The sequence below is a fragment of the Microchirus variegatus genome (assembly GCF_963457635.1).
Source record: "Microchirus variegatus genome assembly, chromosome: 5".
NCBI lineage: Eukaryota > Metazoa > Chordata > Actinopteri > Pleuronectiformes > Soleidae > Microchirus > Microchirus variegatus.
Genome location: NC_139806.1, coordinates 30,451,528 through 30,468,041, shown reverse-complemented (window position 1 = coordinate 30,468,041; position 16,514 = coordinate 30,451,528). Strand labels below are relative to the sequence as shown.

Here is a 16,514-nt window from a genome sequence, read left to right as displayed (position 1 = left end):
AGATGAATTAATTTAAAACTTATTCATGATGTTATTTACACCAATAATCCTGATTTGTCTCTGTGATCAATAAGTGATCAATAAAGTTGCTTGTGAACAAACGACAAACTGTCACTGGATTGATTAATTTTTTTGGTATGACCATGACTGTAGTCAGCCACCGGGGGGCGCTCATTGCACACTCAGGACACTGTGCACAAACACAAAAGACCTGAATTAGTCCTGTAAGTGAAGAAAAACAACAGCGCCATCTAGTGTGTGTGTGTGTGTGTGTGTGTGTTCGGTGTGTGTGTGTGTGTGTGTGTGTGTGTGTGTGTGTGTGTGTGTGTGAGAGAGAGAGACAGGGGGAGGAGTCAATGACAGAGGAGGGGGAGGAGTCTGTGTTTCTCAGTCCAGTCTCAACAGCTCAGTCACATTGTGTCTCTGTGCAGCTCTGTGTGTGTCTCACTCTCTGTCTGTCTCACTCTCAGCTGTCTCTGTCTCACTCTCAGCTATCTCACTCTCTGTCTGTCTCACTCTCAGCTGTCTCTGTCTCACTCTCAGGATGGAAACCTGTCTTCATGGATTACTGATGGTTGTGTCTCTGCTGCAGATGAACTGTTTGCACTCACTTTATGTCGGTGACAGCTCAGGTGAGTCCAGAATACTCTATTCATATACATATACACACGCATATATATATATATATATATATATATGCGTGTATATATGAACAGAAGGTGGCAGTGTAGAGGCAGTGACTGTGCATAAATGTGTCCACCTGTATTCTCTTGTGAGTGAAAAACAGTGTTGATGTTGACTGATGGTGCTGATGCTCGGGGCGGCCAGCAGGTGGCACTGTGTCCCCGATGTTTCAAAATGGCCGACTTCCTGTGGTCCCTTCACAGTGGAGTTTTTTACGGATTTATTTCGTTCATTATGTTCATGTTTTGGGCTCGCTGACTCCGCGTTTCACCACCAGGAGGGCGCTGCAGAGCCCCGGTGCAACGCGACACACGGTGACGACGGCTCTTGTACGATAATGCAATTTATCACAAGTTTTCTTGTACATGGCATTGGGGCCCCTGGCATTGAAGCCCCTGGTGTTGAAGCCCCTGGCGTTGGGGCCCCTGACGTTGAAGCCCCTGGCGTTGGGGAACCTGGTGTTGAGACCCCTGGCGTTGGGGCCCCTGGCGTTGAAGCCCCTGGCGTTGAGGCCCCTGGTGTTGAAGCCCCTGGTGTTGGGGAACCTGGCATTGGATAACCTGGTGTTGAGAACCCTGGTGTTGAGAACCCTGGTGTTGAGAACCCTGGTGTTGAAAACCCTGGTGTTGAAGCTCCTGGTGTTGAATCTCCTGGCATTGGGGCCCCTGGTGTTGAAGCTCCTGGCGCTGAAGCCCCTGGCATTGAAGCTCCTGGCGTTGGGGCCCCTGGCGTTGGGGCCCCTGACATTGGGGAACCTGGTGTTGGGGAACCCCAGGCGTTGAAGCTCCTGGCGTTGAAGCTCCTGGCATTGGGGCCCCTGGTGTTGGGGAACTTGGCATTGAAGCTCCTGGTGTTGAAGCCCCTGGCATTGGGGCCCCTGGCGTTGAAGCTCCTGGCGTTGGGGCCCCTGGCGTTGGGGAACCTGGTGTTGAAGCCCCTGCCGTTGGGACCCCTGGCGTTGAAGCCCCTGGCATTGGGGAACCTGGTGTTGAAGCTCCTGGCGTTGAAGCCCCTGGCGTTGGGGCCTCTGGTGTTGGGGAACCTGGTGTTGAAGCCCCTGGCGTTGGGGCCCCTGGCGTTGAAGCCCCTGGTGTTGGGGAACCTGGCGTTGAGGCCACAGGTGTTGTAGCCCCTGATGTTGAAGCCCCTGGCGTTGGGGAATCTGGTGTTGGGGAACCCCAGGCGTTGAAGCCCCTGGCGTTGGGGAACCTGGTGTTGAAGCCCCTGGCGTTGGGGCCCCTGGCATTGAAGCCCCTGGCGTTGGGGAGCCTGACGTTGGGGCCCCTGGTGTTGAATCTCCTGGCTTTGGGGCCCCTGGCATTGGAGAACCTGGTGTTGGGGCCCCTGGCGTTGGGGCCCCTGTGGTTGTGATGCTCAGAATTGTTGTGAAGAGTTTAAATCTGTTTCCACTTTCCCATAATTGTTTGTGGTGTTTTTCTGGTATTTGGAGAATGTGAAGGATTCCGATCATGTGACTTAACAGTGTGTGTGTGTGTGTGTTGTCAGAGTCTCTTCATCAGGTCCTCTCAGAATACATTATCGTGCGTCCAATCAGGACGGACTCAGAGGGGCGTATCCTGTCGGGCTCAGGCTCCGCCCACCACCTGAGGAAACACCTCAGCAGCCTCCCAGAGGACACGCCCACTGACGGCGTCGGACACAAACAACAACAACATGTGGCACCGTCCAACCATAGGGTGCGGGGTTACACGAAGAAGGAGGCGGAGCTTTACTACAACGTAACCGTGTTTGGGCGGAGCCTCCATCTACGGCTGCGTCCCAACGCTCGCCTCGTGGCGCCCGCCGCCACCCTGGAGTGGGAGGAGTCAGGACGGGTTCACTCTGAGCCCATAAAAGACGGCGGTTGCTTTTACACGGGAGACGTGTCCAACATGGAGGACACGTCTGTCGCCGTTAGCAACTGTGATGGACTGGTGAGACCACACACACACACACACACAGGCACCAGCAGGGGGCAGTACTGTGTTCACAGCGTACCACATGGGTCTTAAATGGTGACCTGGGGTCATGAGGAGATCACAGTCGATGACTGTAGGGGGCGCTAAACGTGAACCTGACCGCTGCTTAGTGGAAGAAGAAGAAGATGATGAAGCACAGTTTTAGTTTTCATGCATTCCAGACGTTTGAAGTCACAACTGGGGAAATAACGTCACACATCACAAGTTCACTGAGATCCAGTTTCCACTGATCAGGACACACACACACACACACACACACACACATTCTTGTACTTGCTGCATACAGGACTGGGTTGCTGACAAAGTGAGGACTAACATTTCATCATTTTATAAATCATTTTATAAATCACTCACACTCATTCACACACACACTCACTCACACACTCATTCACTCACACACTCACTCACTCACTCACTCACTCACTCACTCACTCACACACTCATTCATTCACACACTCACTCATTCACACACTCACTCACACACTCACTCATTCACACATTCACTCACACATTCACTCATTCACACATTCACTCACTCACTTACCTGATGATTACCCATGAATCATTGCAGCTCTTCATTATTTCTCTCTATGCAGATGACACTTTGCTGTATATTTGTATATTCACTAAATATTGAAGTTCACATTTAAGAAGCTGAAAAATCACCAGAGTTTGTTTTTATTGTTGAATAAAATTCTCAAACTGACGAATCGATGATTAAAATAGTTGAGGATTAATTTAGTCATCAATGAACAACAGATAATCAATAAAGCGGCCTGACAGACAAAAAACGTCATACTATACTATGTCCTCCAAATTTTTGACAAATTGAGTATAGCATGTTATAGCAACCTAAGAAAGTGTTCTCACTGTAAAAATGACCTCACTTTGTTGGTTAAAAACCTTCACTGGTCCTCAGTATGCCGCAAGTACAAGAACACACACACACACACAGATGTTTCAGATGTTTGGACCACTGCTGTTTCCATGGTTACAGAGAGACATAAACTCAGACTCAGTCGATTAAACAGACTTTTATACCGAGTTCAAAGAGAATCTCAGTGTAATCTCAGTGTAATCTCAGTGTAATCTCAGTATAATCTCTAATCTCAGCAGAAACAGCAGTCAGGACTGAAGCGTCACTTTTTACAGCGTGGCCTGATTTCCTCCACATGTGCAAACATCTGGAAAAATACAAAGAATGTTTTCCCTCTGCAGTGGAACATCATCTGAGCTTCAGATTACAGATTACAGATTACAGATTACAGATCACATACTACAGACGATAAACACAAACTGTGGATTTCTCCGTGTCTCAGACAGGAATCATTCGAACACGAGTGGACGAGTTCTTCATCGAACCTTTGGAGGACTGGAGGAGAGAGGGAGTAGGAGACGAGGACAGAGGAGACGAGGACAGAGGAGGACAGCGACACGTTGTCTATCGTTCCTCAGCTGTACGGAAACAACCAGCTGTCAATCAAACTGCAGACGACATCCTCCGAGGTGGGACAGCATGGATGCTGCTAATGTAGCCGCTAGCTGCTAATGTAGCTGGTAGCTGTTTCTGTAACCGCTAGCTGCTAATATAGCTGGTAGCTGTTAATGTAGCTGATAACTGTTTATGTAGCTGCTAGCTGCTAATGTAGCTGCCTGCTGCTAATGTAGCTGTTTATGTAGCCGCTAGCTGCTAATCTAGTTGCTAATATAGCTGGTAGTTGTTAATGTAGCTGCTCGCTGTAACTTTAGCTGCTAGCTAGAAAAGGAGCGCCCTCTCTCATTTAACTTCACAAACATTGTGTGAAGATAAAACCATTTATCAAACCAACTTCTACAACACTAGCAAACGTTGCTATCATGGATATATGATCTTTGTCAGAAAATGTCGGGGGGGGGGGCAACTTTAGCGGCAGACGACGTCCTCCAAGGTGGGACAACATGGACGCTGCTAATGTAGCTGGTAGCTGTTTATGTAACAGTTAGCTGCTAATATAGCTGGTAGCTGTTAATGTAGCTGGTAGCTGTTAATGTAGCTGCTAATGTAGCTGCTAGCTGTTTATGTAACCGCTAGCTGCTAATATAGCTGGTAGCTGTTAATGTAGGTGCTAGCTGTTACTTTAGCTGCTAGCTAGAAAAGGAGCGCCCTCTCTCATTTATCTTCACAAACATCCATTTATCAAACCAACTTCCAGCACTTACAAACAAACCCTAACCCATTCTGAAGATGCTGCCCCCTGCTGGTGAGCGAGTACAAATACCAGCGTTTTATTAAAGAAGTCAAATCTCGTTAAACGTGAAGTAGCGACAGAAATGAAACGGTGATTTGTCTTCACTGTAAAGGTCACATGACATGTGTTTATGGTTTTATATGGTTTCATTTTTTACAGTGTAGTCATGAGTAATATCTGCTGAGTCGTTTGAGCAGAAGAGAACTGTTCCAGGAAACACACACACACACACACACACACACACACACACACACACACACACACACACACACACACACACACACACACACACACACACACACACACACACACACTTTCACATGTATATACATGCACACACACGCATATACACTAACACACACACACACACACTCTCACAAGCATATACATGCACACACGCATATACACTAACACACACACATGCAGTTGCGACGTGGCGGTGTCAGGTGTCAGATTCTTAGAGGTTTTGGGGGCGTGGCCTCAGAGTTGATGGACAGTTCAGCTCGTCTTCTCGCTCCCTGACTCCTTGTCAGCCAATGAGGATGGAGTTCACTTCAGTCCAATCCTCTAGCTGCACCATGTGACCCCAAAGAGACAAAGAGGAAGACACTTCACTGACCACACTGTGACTGTGAGTCATGTGACTGTGCAATATATGCTAACGCTGGCTAATTTCTCTAACGTTAGCAAAGGTTACTGGTAGCTGTTAATGTAGGCGCTAGCTGCTAATCTAGTTGCTAATATAGCTGGTAGTTGTTAATGTAGCTGCTAATGTAGCTGCTCGCTGTTACTTTAGCTGCTAGCTAGAAAAGGAGCACCCTCTCTCATTTAACTTCACAAACATTGTGTGATGATAAAACCATTTATCAAACCAACTTCTACAACACTAGCAAATGTTGCTATCATGGATATATGTTCTTTGTCAGAAAATGTCTGGAGGGGGGGGCAACGTTAGCTGCAGATGATGTCCTCCAAGGTGGGACAATATGGACGCTGTTAATGTAGCTGCTAGCTGCTAATGTAGCTGGTAGCTGTTTATGTAACAGCTAGCTGCTAATATAGCTGGTAGCTGTTAATGTAGCTGCTAGCTGTTACTTTAGTTGCAAGCTAGAAAAGGAGCGCTCTCTCATTCATGGTGCTAGCCTTAGCAGAGTGGCATTTGCTGGCAAATATAAATATATATCCATGATAGCAACGTTTGCTAGTGTTAATGTTGCTAACACTAGTGCTGGTTGCTAAAGTTGCTAGTACTAGCGATGTTGCTAACATTCGCCCTAAGCCACCAATAAAGTCGTTTGATCGTAAACAAAGTAAACGTCTAAGATCATATTAATATCATTGTATGATGCTACAATTAGCAAAGCTGCTAACATGACCATGTCCTCACACTGAGGTCAGAGGTCACATGATAAAGATCATCCTGTGTTTGTGCGTGTTCTCCAGCTCCTCTCATAGGTTCCCTCGACTTGATGCAGAATGTGTCGTGGTCGACACCGGGATCACGCCGACGGCGGCGCTACATCGAGGAGGCGGAGTTATTTCACATCGAGGTGAAGATGGAGGGTTTTTTCTTTTTTTGCTGGAGAAGAAGACGAAGTGATGGACGAGAGTTGACCTGTGCGTCTCGTCTCCTCCGCAGGTGTTGTTAGCAGTCGATTTTTCGGTACTTCTCTTCCACGGCCGAGAACACATCCAGAAGTATCTGCTCACACTGATGAACATCGTAGGTGTTTCTGTGTTACCGTGGTTACCGCCTGTAAACTGCAGTCGTGAAAATGTCGGTTAACACAGCCATGTTAGCAACGTTAGCTGCTAACGTTAGGTATGTAAGCCAACGATGGTCGAGCACAGAGTAACTCTACAAACTGTTCAAACCGCCTTCTCAAAGGTCATGTGATGTGTCCTTACATAGTTCCGGGTCAAAGGTCACCCGACCAGGTCTTGGTGTCATAGGAGGTCTGGATCATCTGGATCTTGTTGACCGTGGTGCTAAAGAGTTCCAGCGCTGCTAAACACGAGTGTGGTCCATGTGTCTGTTGTAGGTGAACGAGATCTATCAGGACCATTCTTTGGGAGCCAACATCAACGTGGTCCTGGTCAGGATCATCATGTTGTCACCAGCGAAGGTCTGTACGTAAACGCTTGTCAGTCGTGTCTGTGTTCGGTCAGTGAACCCGCGTGTCCTCCGTCAGTCGCAGGAGCTGATCTCCGTGGGGAACCCTCAGAAGAGCCTGGAGAACGTCTGTGGTTGGTCGTACCTGCAGCACCGGGAGCAAAGTCAAGCCGAGCAGCACGATCACACCATCTACCTGACCAGGCAGGAGTTCGGCCCCTCCGGCATGCAAGGTCATACATTAGCATTCACGCTTTAGCAGTTTTCAGACGCCAACGTCCTGAGAACAGTGTCGGGACATTGTCCAGGAGGTCGTCCAGGGTCAGACGATGATCTCAGTGGTGGACATTTACCTTCTTACCACCCGACCTCTGACCTCTGACCTCTGATGTGTGTCCACAGGCTACGCTCCCGTCACTGGGATGTGTCACCTACATCGGAGCTGTGTCCTCGTCCTGGAGGACGGCTTTTCCTCAGCCTTTGTCGCCGCACATGAGACAGGACATGTGTGAGACACATAAACACATTGCACTACCTTTGACTGTCCCCCGTCTGTCTCTGTCTGTCCCCGTCTGTCCACCGTCTGTCTCTGACTGTCTGTCCCCCGTCTGTCCCGTCTGTCCCCCGCCTGTCTCTGTCAGTCCCCTGTCTGTCTCTGTCAGTCCCCCGTCTGTCTCTGACTCTGTCTGTCTCCCATCTGTCTCTGTCTGACCCCCGTCTGACCCCGTCTGACCCTGTCTGTCCCCCGTCTGTCCCCAGATTAGGTATGGAACACGACGGCGAGGCTAATAACTGTGAGGACGACGTGTTGTTGGGCAGCATCATGTCTCCTCAAGTCCAGGCCACGTTCCATCGTTATCACTGGTCCAGATGCAGCTGGAGGGAACTGCACCAGCACTTGCAGTGAGTACTGCACACAGTACTGCATGTATATATCGCAGTACTGCTCACATACCAGTACTGCGTGTCTCTTCCCGTAGAAGCTACGACTGTCTCCGTGACGACCCGTTTAACCACGAGTGGCCCGCTCAGCCTCAGCTGCCGGGGTTCCAGTACTCCATGGACCAACAGTGTGTCTTTGACTTTGGACCTGGATACAGTCTGTGTACTGCAGTACGTGTGTGTGTGTGTGTGTGTGACAGTTACCATGGCGACATGTTTGTTTATGATGATGACGACGACATCGTTCTGTCCTCATGTGTCCAGTACACGAACCTTGACCCCTGCAAACAGCTGTGGTGCAGCGAATACGCCAACCCGTTCTACTGTAAGACGAAGAAAGGTCCGCCCCTCGACGGGACAAAGTGTGGACCGGGGAAGGTGAGGCTGCTCATGATAACGTTAGCCGCGTATTAGCATAGTATAGACAAGTAGCATGATTAAGGCTGTTACAGGTGATCACTAAATGTGCGCTAGTAGACCAGAAACGAAGACATCCAACTAATCACCATGCTCATCTGTAAAGCGTAGCTTTAATAAGCTAGGCTAACTACATGCGGACTGCATCTCCGTGCTACAACCCTAACTCTCGTCTCCATGGCAACCGTCTCTGCATGAAGCACTGCTTTAAAGGCTTCTGCATGAAGTTGACCCCTGACCTCCTGCGACAAGATGGCAGTTGGGCAACGTGGAGTTCCTACGGCAGCTGCTCCAGGACCTGCGGGGGCGGGGTCAGGTTCCGGAGCCGGCGCTGCGACAATCCGGCGTGAGTGAACCGCCTGTCATTTGATGATGATGTCACAGTTCTGATGCACCAATCAGAGACACTAACCTGTCACTGTTCTCAGTCCAGCCAACGGGGGGCGCACCTGCTTCGGAAACAGCTACGAGTTTGAGCTGTGCAGCCTCGAGGAGTGTCCACCGCTGACGGACTTCAGGTCAGTCTGCCATCAATTAGGTTCTACTCTGTTCTGTTGGGTTCTGTCAGGTCCAACTTGGGTATTCTGGTGTTACTCAGTTTTATTGGGTTCTACTCAGTTCTGTTGGGTTCCACTTGGGTCTGCTGGGTTCTAATCAGTTCTTTTTACTGGGTTCTGCTCTGTTCTGTTGGGTTCTATTCAATTATTTTGGGTTCTGTCAGGTCCGACTTGGGTATTCTTGGTTCTCTTTAGTTTTATTGGGTTCTGCTCAGTTCTGTTGGGTTCTACTTGGGTATGCTGTGTTCTAATCAGTTGTTTTTACTGGGTTCTACTCTGTTCTGTTGGGTTCTACGTGGTTCTGTTGGTTTCTAGTCAATTATTTTGGGTTCAGTCAGGTACTATTGGGGTATTCTGGGTTCTCTTTGGTTTTACTCAGTTTTATTGGGTTCTACTCAGTTCTGTTGGGTTCCACTTGGGTCTGCTGGGTTCTAATCAGTTCTTTTTACTGGGTTATACTCTGTTCTGTTGGCTTCTACTTGGTTCTGTTGGGTTCTAGTCAATTATTTTGGGTTCTGTCACGTCCTACTTGGGTATTCTGGGTTCTCTTTGGTTTTACTCCATTGTATTTGGTTTTACTAGGTTCTGCTCAGTTCTGTTGGGTTCTGTTGGGTTTTGCTCAGTTATATTGGGTTCTACGCAATTCTTTTTATTGGGTTTTACTCTGTTCTGTTGGGTTTCTACTTGGTTCTAGTAAATTCTTTTGGGTTCTGTCAGGTCCTACTTGGCTATTCTGGGTTCTGTTTTGTTTTACTGGGCTCCATTGGGTTCTGTTGGGTTCTACTCAGTTCTTTTGGGTTCTACTGGTTCAGTGTGTGTGTGTGTGTTTCAGGGAGGAACAGTGTAAAGTGTGGAATCCATTTTTTGAACACGATGGCAAGAAACATCACTGGCTGCCGTATCAACACCCAGACCGTAAATACAAATACACACACACACACACGCACACACACACACACACACACACACACACAGTGTCATGTGTCATATGTCATGTGACCTGTGTCTCCACAGCGGACGAGCGCTGTGGTCTGTACTGTCAGTCCAAGGAGACTGCGGCAGTGGTTTCCATGAGCAAAATGGTGCATGATGGGACGCCATGTTCATACAGCGACGTCCACAGTGTGTGCGTGCGAGGAGAGTGTGAGGTCTTTATTGTGGCTTTTACTGTCGTATTTACACTGTGTTTTACATTAGCATATCATTAGCATAGCATAAGTAGCTGTTGTTTTACATAGGAACACATTTTCTTCATGCAAAACTGTGTTGAGGTCATTTTAGAGTAAAACCAGGAAACATTTGCATAGGAAGTGTGCAGCTAACGTTAGCTTATTAGTTAGCTTATTAGGCTAATGTGTTTCTGAGCTGTGGGAGGTGCTCAGTTGATGCTCCTCCTCCTGCAGCACGTGGGCTGTGACCGTCAGATTGCTTCAGACAAGCAGGAGGATCGATGTGGCGTCTGCGGAGGTGACAACGCCTCCTGCAGGATGGTCAAAGGAAACTTCACCCGCAGCACAAAGAAACCAGGTGTGAGCCGTGTCTGGAACATGTTCTAGTAGAAACCTGTTCTAGTAGAAACCTGTTCAAGTAGAAACATGTTCTAGTAGAAACGTGTTCTAGTAGAAACGTGTTCTAGTAAAAACGCGTTCGAGTAGAAACGTGTTCAAGTAGAAACATGTTCTAGTAAAAACGCGTTCGAGTAGAAACGTGTTCAAGTAGAAACATGTTCTAGTACAAACATGTTCTAGTAGAAACCTGTTCAAGTAGAAACATGTTCTAGTAAAAACGTGTTCAAGTAGAAACATGTTCTAGTAAAAACGTGTTCTAGTAGAAACGTGTTCTAGTAGAAACGTGTTCTAGTACAAACGCGTTCGAGTAGAAACGTGTTCAAGTAGAAACATGTTCTAGTACAAACGTGCTCTAGTAGAAACATGTTCTTGTAGAAATGTGTATAGAAATGTGTTATAGTAGAAACGTGTTCTCGTCGTAACGTATTATAGTAGAAACATGTTATCGTAGAAATGTGTTCAAGTAGAAACATGTTCTGGTACAAACGTGTTCTAGTAGAAACGTGTTCTAGTAGAAAAGTGTTCTCGTACAAACATGTTCTAGTAAAAACGTGTTCTAGTAGAAACGTGTTCTAGTACAAACGCGTTCGAGTAGAAACGTGTTCAAGTAGAAACATGTTCTAGTACAAACGTGTTCTAGTAGAAACATGTTCTTGTAGAAATGTGTATAGAAATGTGTTATAGTAGAAACGTGTTCTCGTCGTAACGTATTATAGTAGAAACATGTTATCGTAGAAATGTGTTCAAGTAGAAACATGTTCTGGTACAAACGTGTTCTAGTAGAAACGTGTTCTAGTAGAAAAGTGTTCTCGTACAAACGTGTTCTAGTAGAAACGTGTTCTAGTAGAAAAGTGTTCAAGTAGAAACGTGTTCTCGTCGAAACGTGTTCTAGTAGAAACGTGTTCAAGTAGAAACATGTTCTAGTAGAAACGTGTTCTAGTAGAAACGTGTTCTAGTAGAAACGTGTTCTAGTAGAAACTTGTTCTAGTAGAAACGTGTTCTAGTAGAAACGTGTTCTAGTAGAAACATGTTATTGTGCGAAAGTGTTCTCGTACAAACCTGTTCTAGGAGAAACGTGTTCTAGTAGAAACGTGTTCAAGTAGAAACATGTTCTAGTAGAAACTTGTTCTAGTAGAAACATGTTCTAGTATAGACATGTTCTAGTAGAAACATGTTCTCGTAGAAACATGTTCACGTAGAAACATGTTTTCCTAGAAACCAAAATCTAGTAGAACCATGTAACGGTGGAACTCTTTGATCAGTAATCAATGTTTTGTGATCAACCCAGGATACTTGAAGATCCTGGAGATCCCCAAAGGAGCGCGCCACCTGCTGGTCCAGGAGTTTAAGGGGACTCCTCACATCCTGGGTAAGACGACACAGGTGACTCCATCTCTTCCTCTGCAGCTCGCAGTTCTCTGGTAACGTGGTTTTGTGTTTTCTGCTCCAGCGGTGAAGAACCAGGAGACGAGTCAGCTCTTCCTCAACGATGAACACGAGCTCCCAGAATCCCGTGTGGTGATTGAGAAGGGCGTGGTCTGGGAGTACAGTAACAGCGAGGAGCAGGAGTCCATCCGGACCACAGGTCCACTGAAGTATGGTGTCCTGCTCATGGTCAGTCCATCACCAGAGGAATGGAACATGTCCACGCTGTGTCAGGTAAGACGCTCACCTGGACCTGTGCTTGTCTGCATCAGGTCCGTTCCCATAACGACTCCAAGGTTACGGTGTCCTATAAGTACATCATTCAGGACCGCCTCCGCTCGTCGCTGGAGTCCAACCTGGTGCAGGAGGACGCTGTCTTCTATGAGTGGGCGCTGAAGAAGTGGTCGCAGTGCTCCAAGCCTTGCGGAGGAGGTACGCAGTGATTGACAGCCTGTTCATTTGGTTACCAGGGTAATGGGTGTGTTGGAACAGTGATGTCTTGTCGCCAGGGAAACAGTACACGAGGTTTGGCTGCAGGAGGAAGGCTGATGGGAAAATGGTTCCCAGGATGCTCTGCTCCAATGTCAACAAACCGAGAGCCATTAGCCGCGGCTGCAACACCGACACCTGCAACTCACCACGGTAATGCACCGCGGGTCGTCGTGGAAACTTAAAGTGTTCAACCAATCACAGACCTGTCAACGGCAAAAAATGAAATCTGCTGCTTACACGACTGGACTTTCTCATCCAGTTGTTCTAGAACAAGTTTCTACTGGAAGAAGTTTCTACAAGAACAAGTTTCTACTAGAACACGTTTCTACTAGAACATGTTTCTACTCGAACATGTTTCTACTAGAACATGTTTCCACTAGAACAAGTTTCTACTAGAACATGTTTCCAAGAGAACAAGTTTCTCCTAGAACAAATTTCTACGAGAACACATTTCTACTAGAACAAATTCCTACGAGAACAAGTTTCTACTAGAACATGTTTCGACAAGAACATGTTTCTACTAGACCAAGTTTCTACTAGAACAGGTTTCTACGTGAACATGTTTCTACTAGAACAAGTTTCTACGAGAACATGTTTCTACTAGAACATGTTTTGACAAGAACATGTTTTGACAAGAACATGTTTCTACTAGAACATGTTTCGACAAGAACATGTTTCTACTAGAACATGTTTCTACAAGAACATGTTTCTACTAGAACATGTTTCTACAAGAACATGTTTATACTAGAACATGTTTCAACAAGAACACGTTTCGACAAGAACATGTTTTGACAAGAACATGTTTCTACTAGACAAGAACATGTTTGTTCTAGACAAGAACATGTTCAGTTCAGTTCAGTTTGATTTGTTGAAGCCTTGTTCCTTCCCTTTATTCCTGCAGATGGGCGACCGGGGACTGGGAGGACTGCAGCGCCTCTTGTGGTCAAACTGGGTGGCAGCGTCGTTGGGTGAGCTGCCAGCACGAGGCCAGCAGGGGTCAGCAACAGCAGCGCTCGGTGCACAGCAAACTCTGTGGAGACTCTCGGCCTGAAGCCAAGCGTACCTGCAACCGCTTACCGTGCCCCGCCTCGTGGCGAGCCGGGCTGTGGACGCCGGTACGAAAACGTCACTTTATAAACGTGGTTTATATTTGTCGATCGACCACAGATCAGTTAAATCTGAAGGTCTGATCGGGCTCTTTGTGTTGCCAGTGTTCCGTGTCATGTGGAAACGGAACTCAGGAGCGTCAGGTTGCGTGTTCAAGTCCCGGGGATTCAGCTGGAAACTGCAGTGAACCTCGACCAATCACAGCCCGCGGCTGCCAGGCCACGCCCTGCAACGGTAGGCACTGACCAATCGGCGTGGTTTTCTAGTTTAAAGGTGGACAAGCTGCTCTGCTGTAGGGGATTCTGTTTTCAATTCTGATTGCTGTGCGTTTGTTTGTCTGCCCCCTGCAGGCGACCAGAAAAACGCCATCATCCAGTGGTTGTCCAGGTCCAACCCAGAGTTCCCTGTGCAGAACATCTCCTCCAGTAAAACGCCGTCAGTCACGTGACTCCACACTTTTTCCCCTTTAACCTCCGACTAACCGACTCTTCCTGCTCTCCAGAGTATCGTTGCCGCGGTGACCGCTCAGTGTTCTGTCACATGGAAGTGTTGAATCGGTACTGCTCCAACGCCAGATACCGACTGATGTGCTGTAAATCCTGCAGCAAGGGAAACGTGAGCAGCACGAGTTCGCCCACCACCGACAGCAGGTCAGTGACGGCGTCAGTGATGGCGTCTGTCGGTAAACACCGGTGCTTCCTACACTAGCGCTTACTTGTGCGAGTGTCGCAGGTATTTGGGTCAAGTCCATTATATAAAAAAAACATAATTTAATCATTTCATGTTTTTTTCCCTAATATCAATAGTTTTAAAGCTGCTAAAATAACTGCAAAACTTTTGTCCAGCAATTTACATTTCCTAAATATCAGGGTGGTGCAACCATAAACATTCGACTTTATTTTGAAGTCAAGAGACAATAGCTGTAAACTAAATGTTGCATCAGCCAGAGGAACCCCAGAGAACCTTGGGACTAAGCTAAAAGGTTTGTAGATCTCTGTCAAATACTGATAAAAATAACTACTTTCAACTATATGTAGGTTGGTACATTTTCCATGTCAGTGTGGTCCAACTATTGTAAAACTAGAAAAAAATTATTTTAACATAAAACTCTTTGTTTGTTAAAAAAGTGTTCTGTGTGAACTTCATGACAAGGATAGAAAATAATGCTTGCATCCAAACAGAAGCTGTTTAATTTGAGTTTAGTTGCAATCGTCAGGCGGCACAACTGTTAATCAGGTGGCACAACTGCAAGGAATGTCACTATATAATGCTATTCAAAGCTCTAAGGTTATCCATGACACTTCTAGAATGTTTATTAGTTTTGAATGGAAAGATATTACACACTTTAAATCATTTTGCTGATAATTTGTACATTTTAGATGCCAATATCACTATCAAAATTAGGATGATACAGGGCAAGTATTAACAATGATCCAGCTGACAACTCTGCTTTGATTACGAACTACACATGCTCCAATGTTGTGAATTTAAAAATACTGCTAAAAAATTAGTTAAAACAGTTAGAATAGTTATTCAATATATGAGACATGTTCAAACACTATTTCTGGACTCAAAAATATGCATTACATCTATTTTGAAAATACTTTTTAAAAATACCTTTTTAGAAGCTTTATTTGTCATTGACCCATATGCGTTCAGGTGGGAACACAAAATAAAGACTGCTGTCGTAATTATATGTTTTTTTTCAGCTCCTGGAGTTCGGCGACGGAGACCGCCCCCTCAGTAACCACGCCCACCTGGTCGGACAGCAGCCGCATCTTCAGTGACATCATCAGCCCCACCTCCATCTTCACCGTCACTCCTTCCCCCACCAGCAGGAGCAGCACCGACTTCATCTACGTTGAGTACGATGACTACGATGAGTATTCGTCTTATGAGGATCCTCTGGATATAGCTGCTCCTCCCGCCTCCACCGCGGCTCCTCCCACCTCCACCATGGCTCCTCCCACCACCACCACGCGGCGCACACGCAAAACTGCTCCACCACATTTATTCAGGAGGACCACGTCCACGGCGCCCCCTGCAGTTCCCATGGTAACCAGCGATGATACGACTCAGTCGCCGGTTCGAACGTCTGCCGTCCCAGATTTTCCCACCTCAACATCGCCTGACCCCGATGACATCATCACCACCACATCATCAGGTGGGCGGAGCCTGCAAACTAAAGTCAACGCGACAGAAACTGAACCGACAACGATGTCCTCTTTCGTCCCGCTAACCAAGAAAGAGAACAACTCGGTGGACGAGGTCCCGTACCGGATCGTGGGATTAGACAGGGACGGCGCCAGCGGACAGCAGAACTACTTTGTCCCCCGGATGCCGACGATCCGCGAGCGAACGCAAAACAAGCGCATCCAGCAGCTTCTGAACGAGAAACGGAGACAGAACCTTGTGAGGAGAACCAACAGGAACCGAGCATAAAGACAAACCGCCACGCTAACACACCTCCTTCATATGTTAACTCGCTTTCTGCTAATGCTAACAAAGACTTGATGATGAACTGAAGCAGCATCAACGAAGGAAGAAGGTTCTAGAAGAAGGTTCTAGAAGAAGGTTCTGTCAACGTTTCAGACCAGAACCTTTTTTTTCCGTTTTTTCTCTCTCTGTAACAAATAATAACAATGTTTATAAATAAAGTGTCATCTGGTGTCAGACCTCACCTCCTCTCACTCCTTCACCTCCTCTCACTCCTTCACCTACTCTCACTCCTTCACCTCCTCTCACTCCTCTCACTCCTTCACCTCCTCTCACTCCTTCACCTCCTCTCCCTCCTCTCACTTCTTCACCTCCTCTCACCGCTTCACCTCCTCTCACTCCTTCACCTCCTCTCACTCCTTCACCTACTCTCACTCCTCTCACCGCTTCACCTTCTCTCACTCCTTCACCTCCTCTCACCGATTCACCTCCTCTCACTTTTTCACCTCCTCTCACTCCTTCACCTCCTCTCACTCCTTCACCTGCTCTCACCGCTTCACCTCCTC

General features: G+C 47.1%; 1 protein-coding gene across 1 annotated transcript; it reads left to right on the top strand.

Annotated features, from left to right (window-relative positions):
• Positions 1-437: 437 nt before the first annotated feature.
• On the top strand, positions 438-16,207 carry LOC310927785 (A disintegrin and metalloproteinase with thrombospondin motifs 2-like). Its single transcript, XM_083890177.1, has 25 exons — positions 438-632; positions 2,191-2,618; positions 3,983-4,169; positions 6,335-6,441; positions 6,531-6,614; positions 6,934-7,017; positions 7,084-7,237; positions 7,407-7,512; positions 7,764-7,907; positions 7,985-8,117; positions 8,211-8,324; positions 8,564-8,709; positions 8,792-8,881; positions 9,753-9,835; positions 9,935-10,068; positions 10,324-10,447; positions 11,777-11,857; positions 11,939-12,102; positions 12,186-12,345; positions 12,423-12,555; positions 13,307-13,520; positions 13,617-13,746; positions 13,863-13,937; positions 14,015-14,162; positions 15,222-16,207. Exons 1-25 carry the CDS (start codon positions 545-547, stop codon positions 15,952-15,954), a joined length of 4,044 nt encoding a protein of 1,347 aa, XP_083746303.1. The 5' UTR covers positions 438-544; the 3' UTR covers positions 15,955-16,207.
• Positions 16,208-16,514: the final 307 nt, after the last annotated feature.

Excerpts from the sequence above, each read along its gene's own strand:
- LOC310927785 (XM_083890177.1), top strand. The coding sequence starts at position 545 with ATGGAAACCTGTCTTCATGGATTACTGATGGTTGTGTCTCTGCTGCAG. Across the intron at positions 7,238-7,406 it reads CGGCCCCTCCGGCATGCAAG|GCTACGCTCCCGTCACTGGG; the intron begins GTCATACATTAG and ends GTGTGTCCACAG. Across the intron at positions 13,521-13,616 it reads GAGCCGGGCTGTGGACGCCG|TGTTCCGTGTCATGTGGAAA; the intron begins GTACGAAAACGT and ends TTGTGTTGCCAG.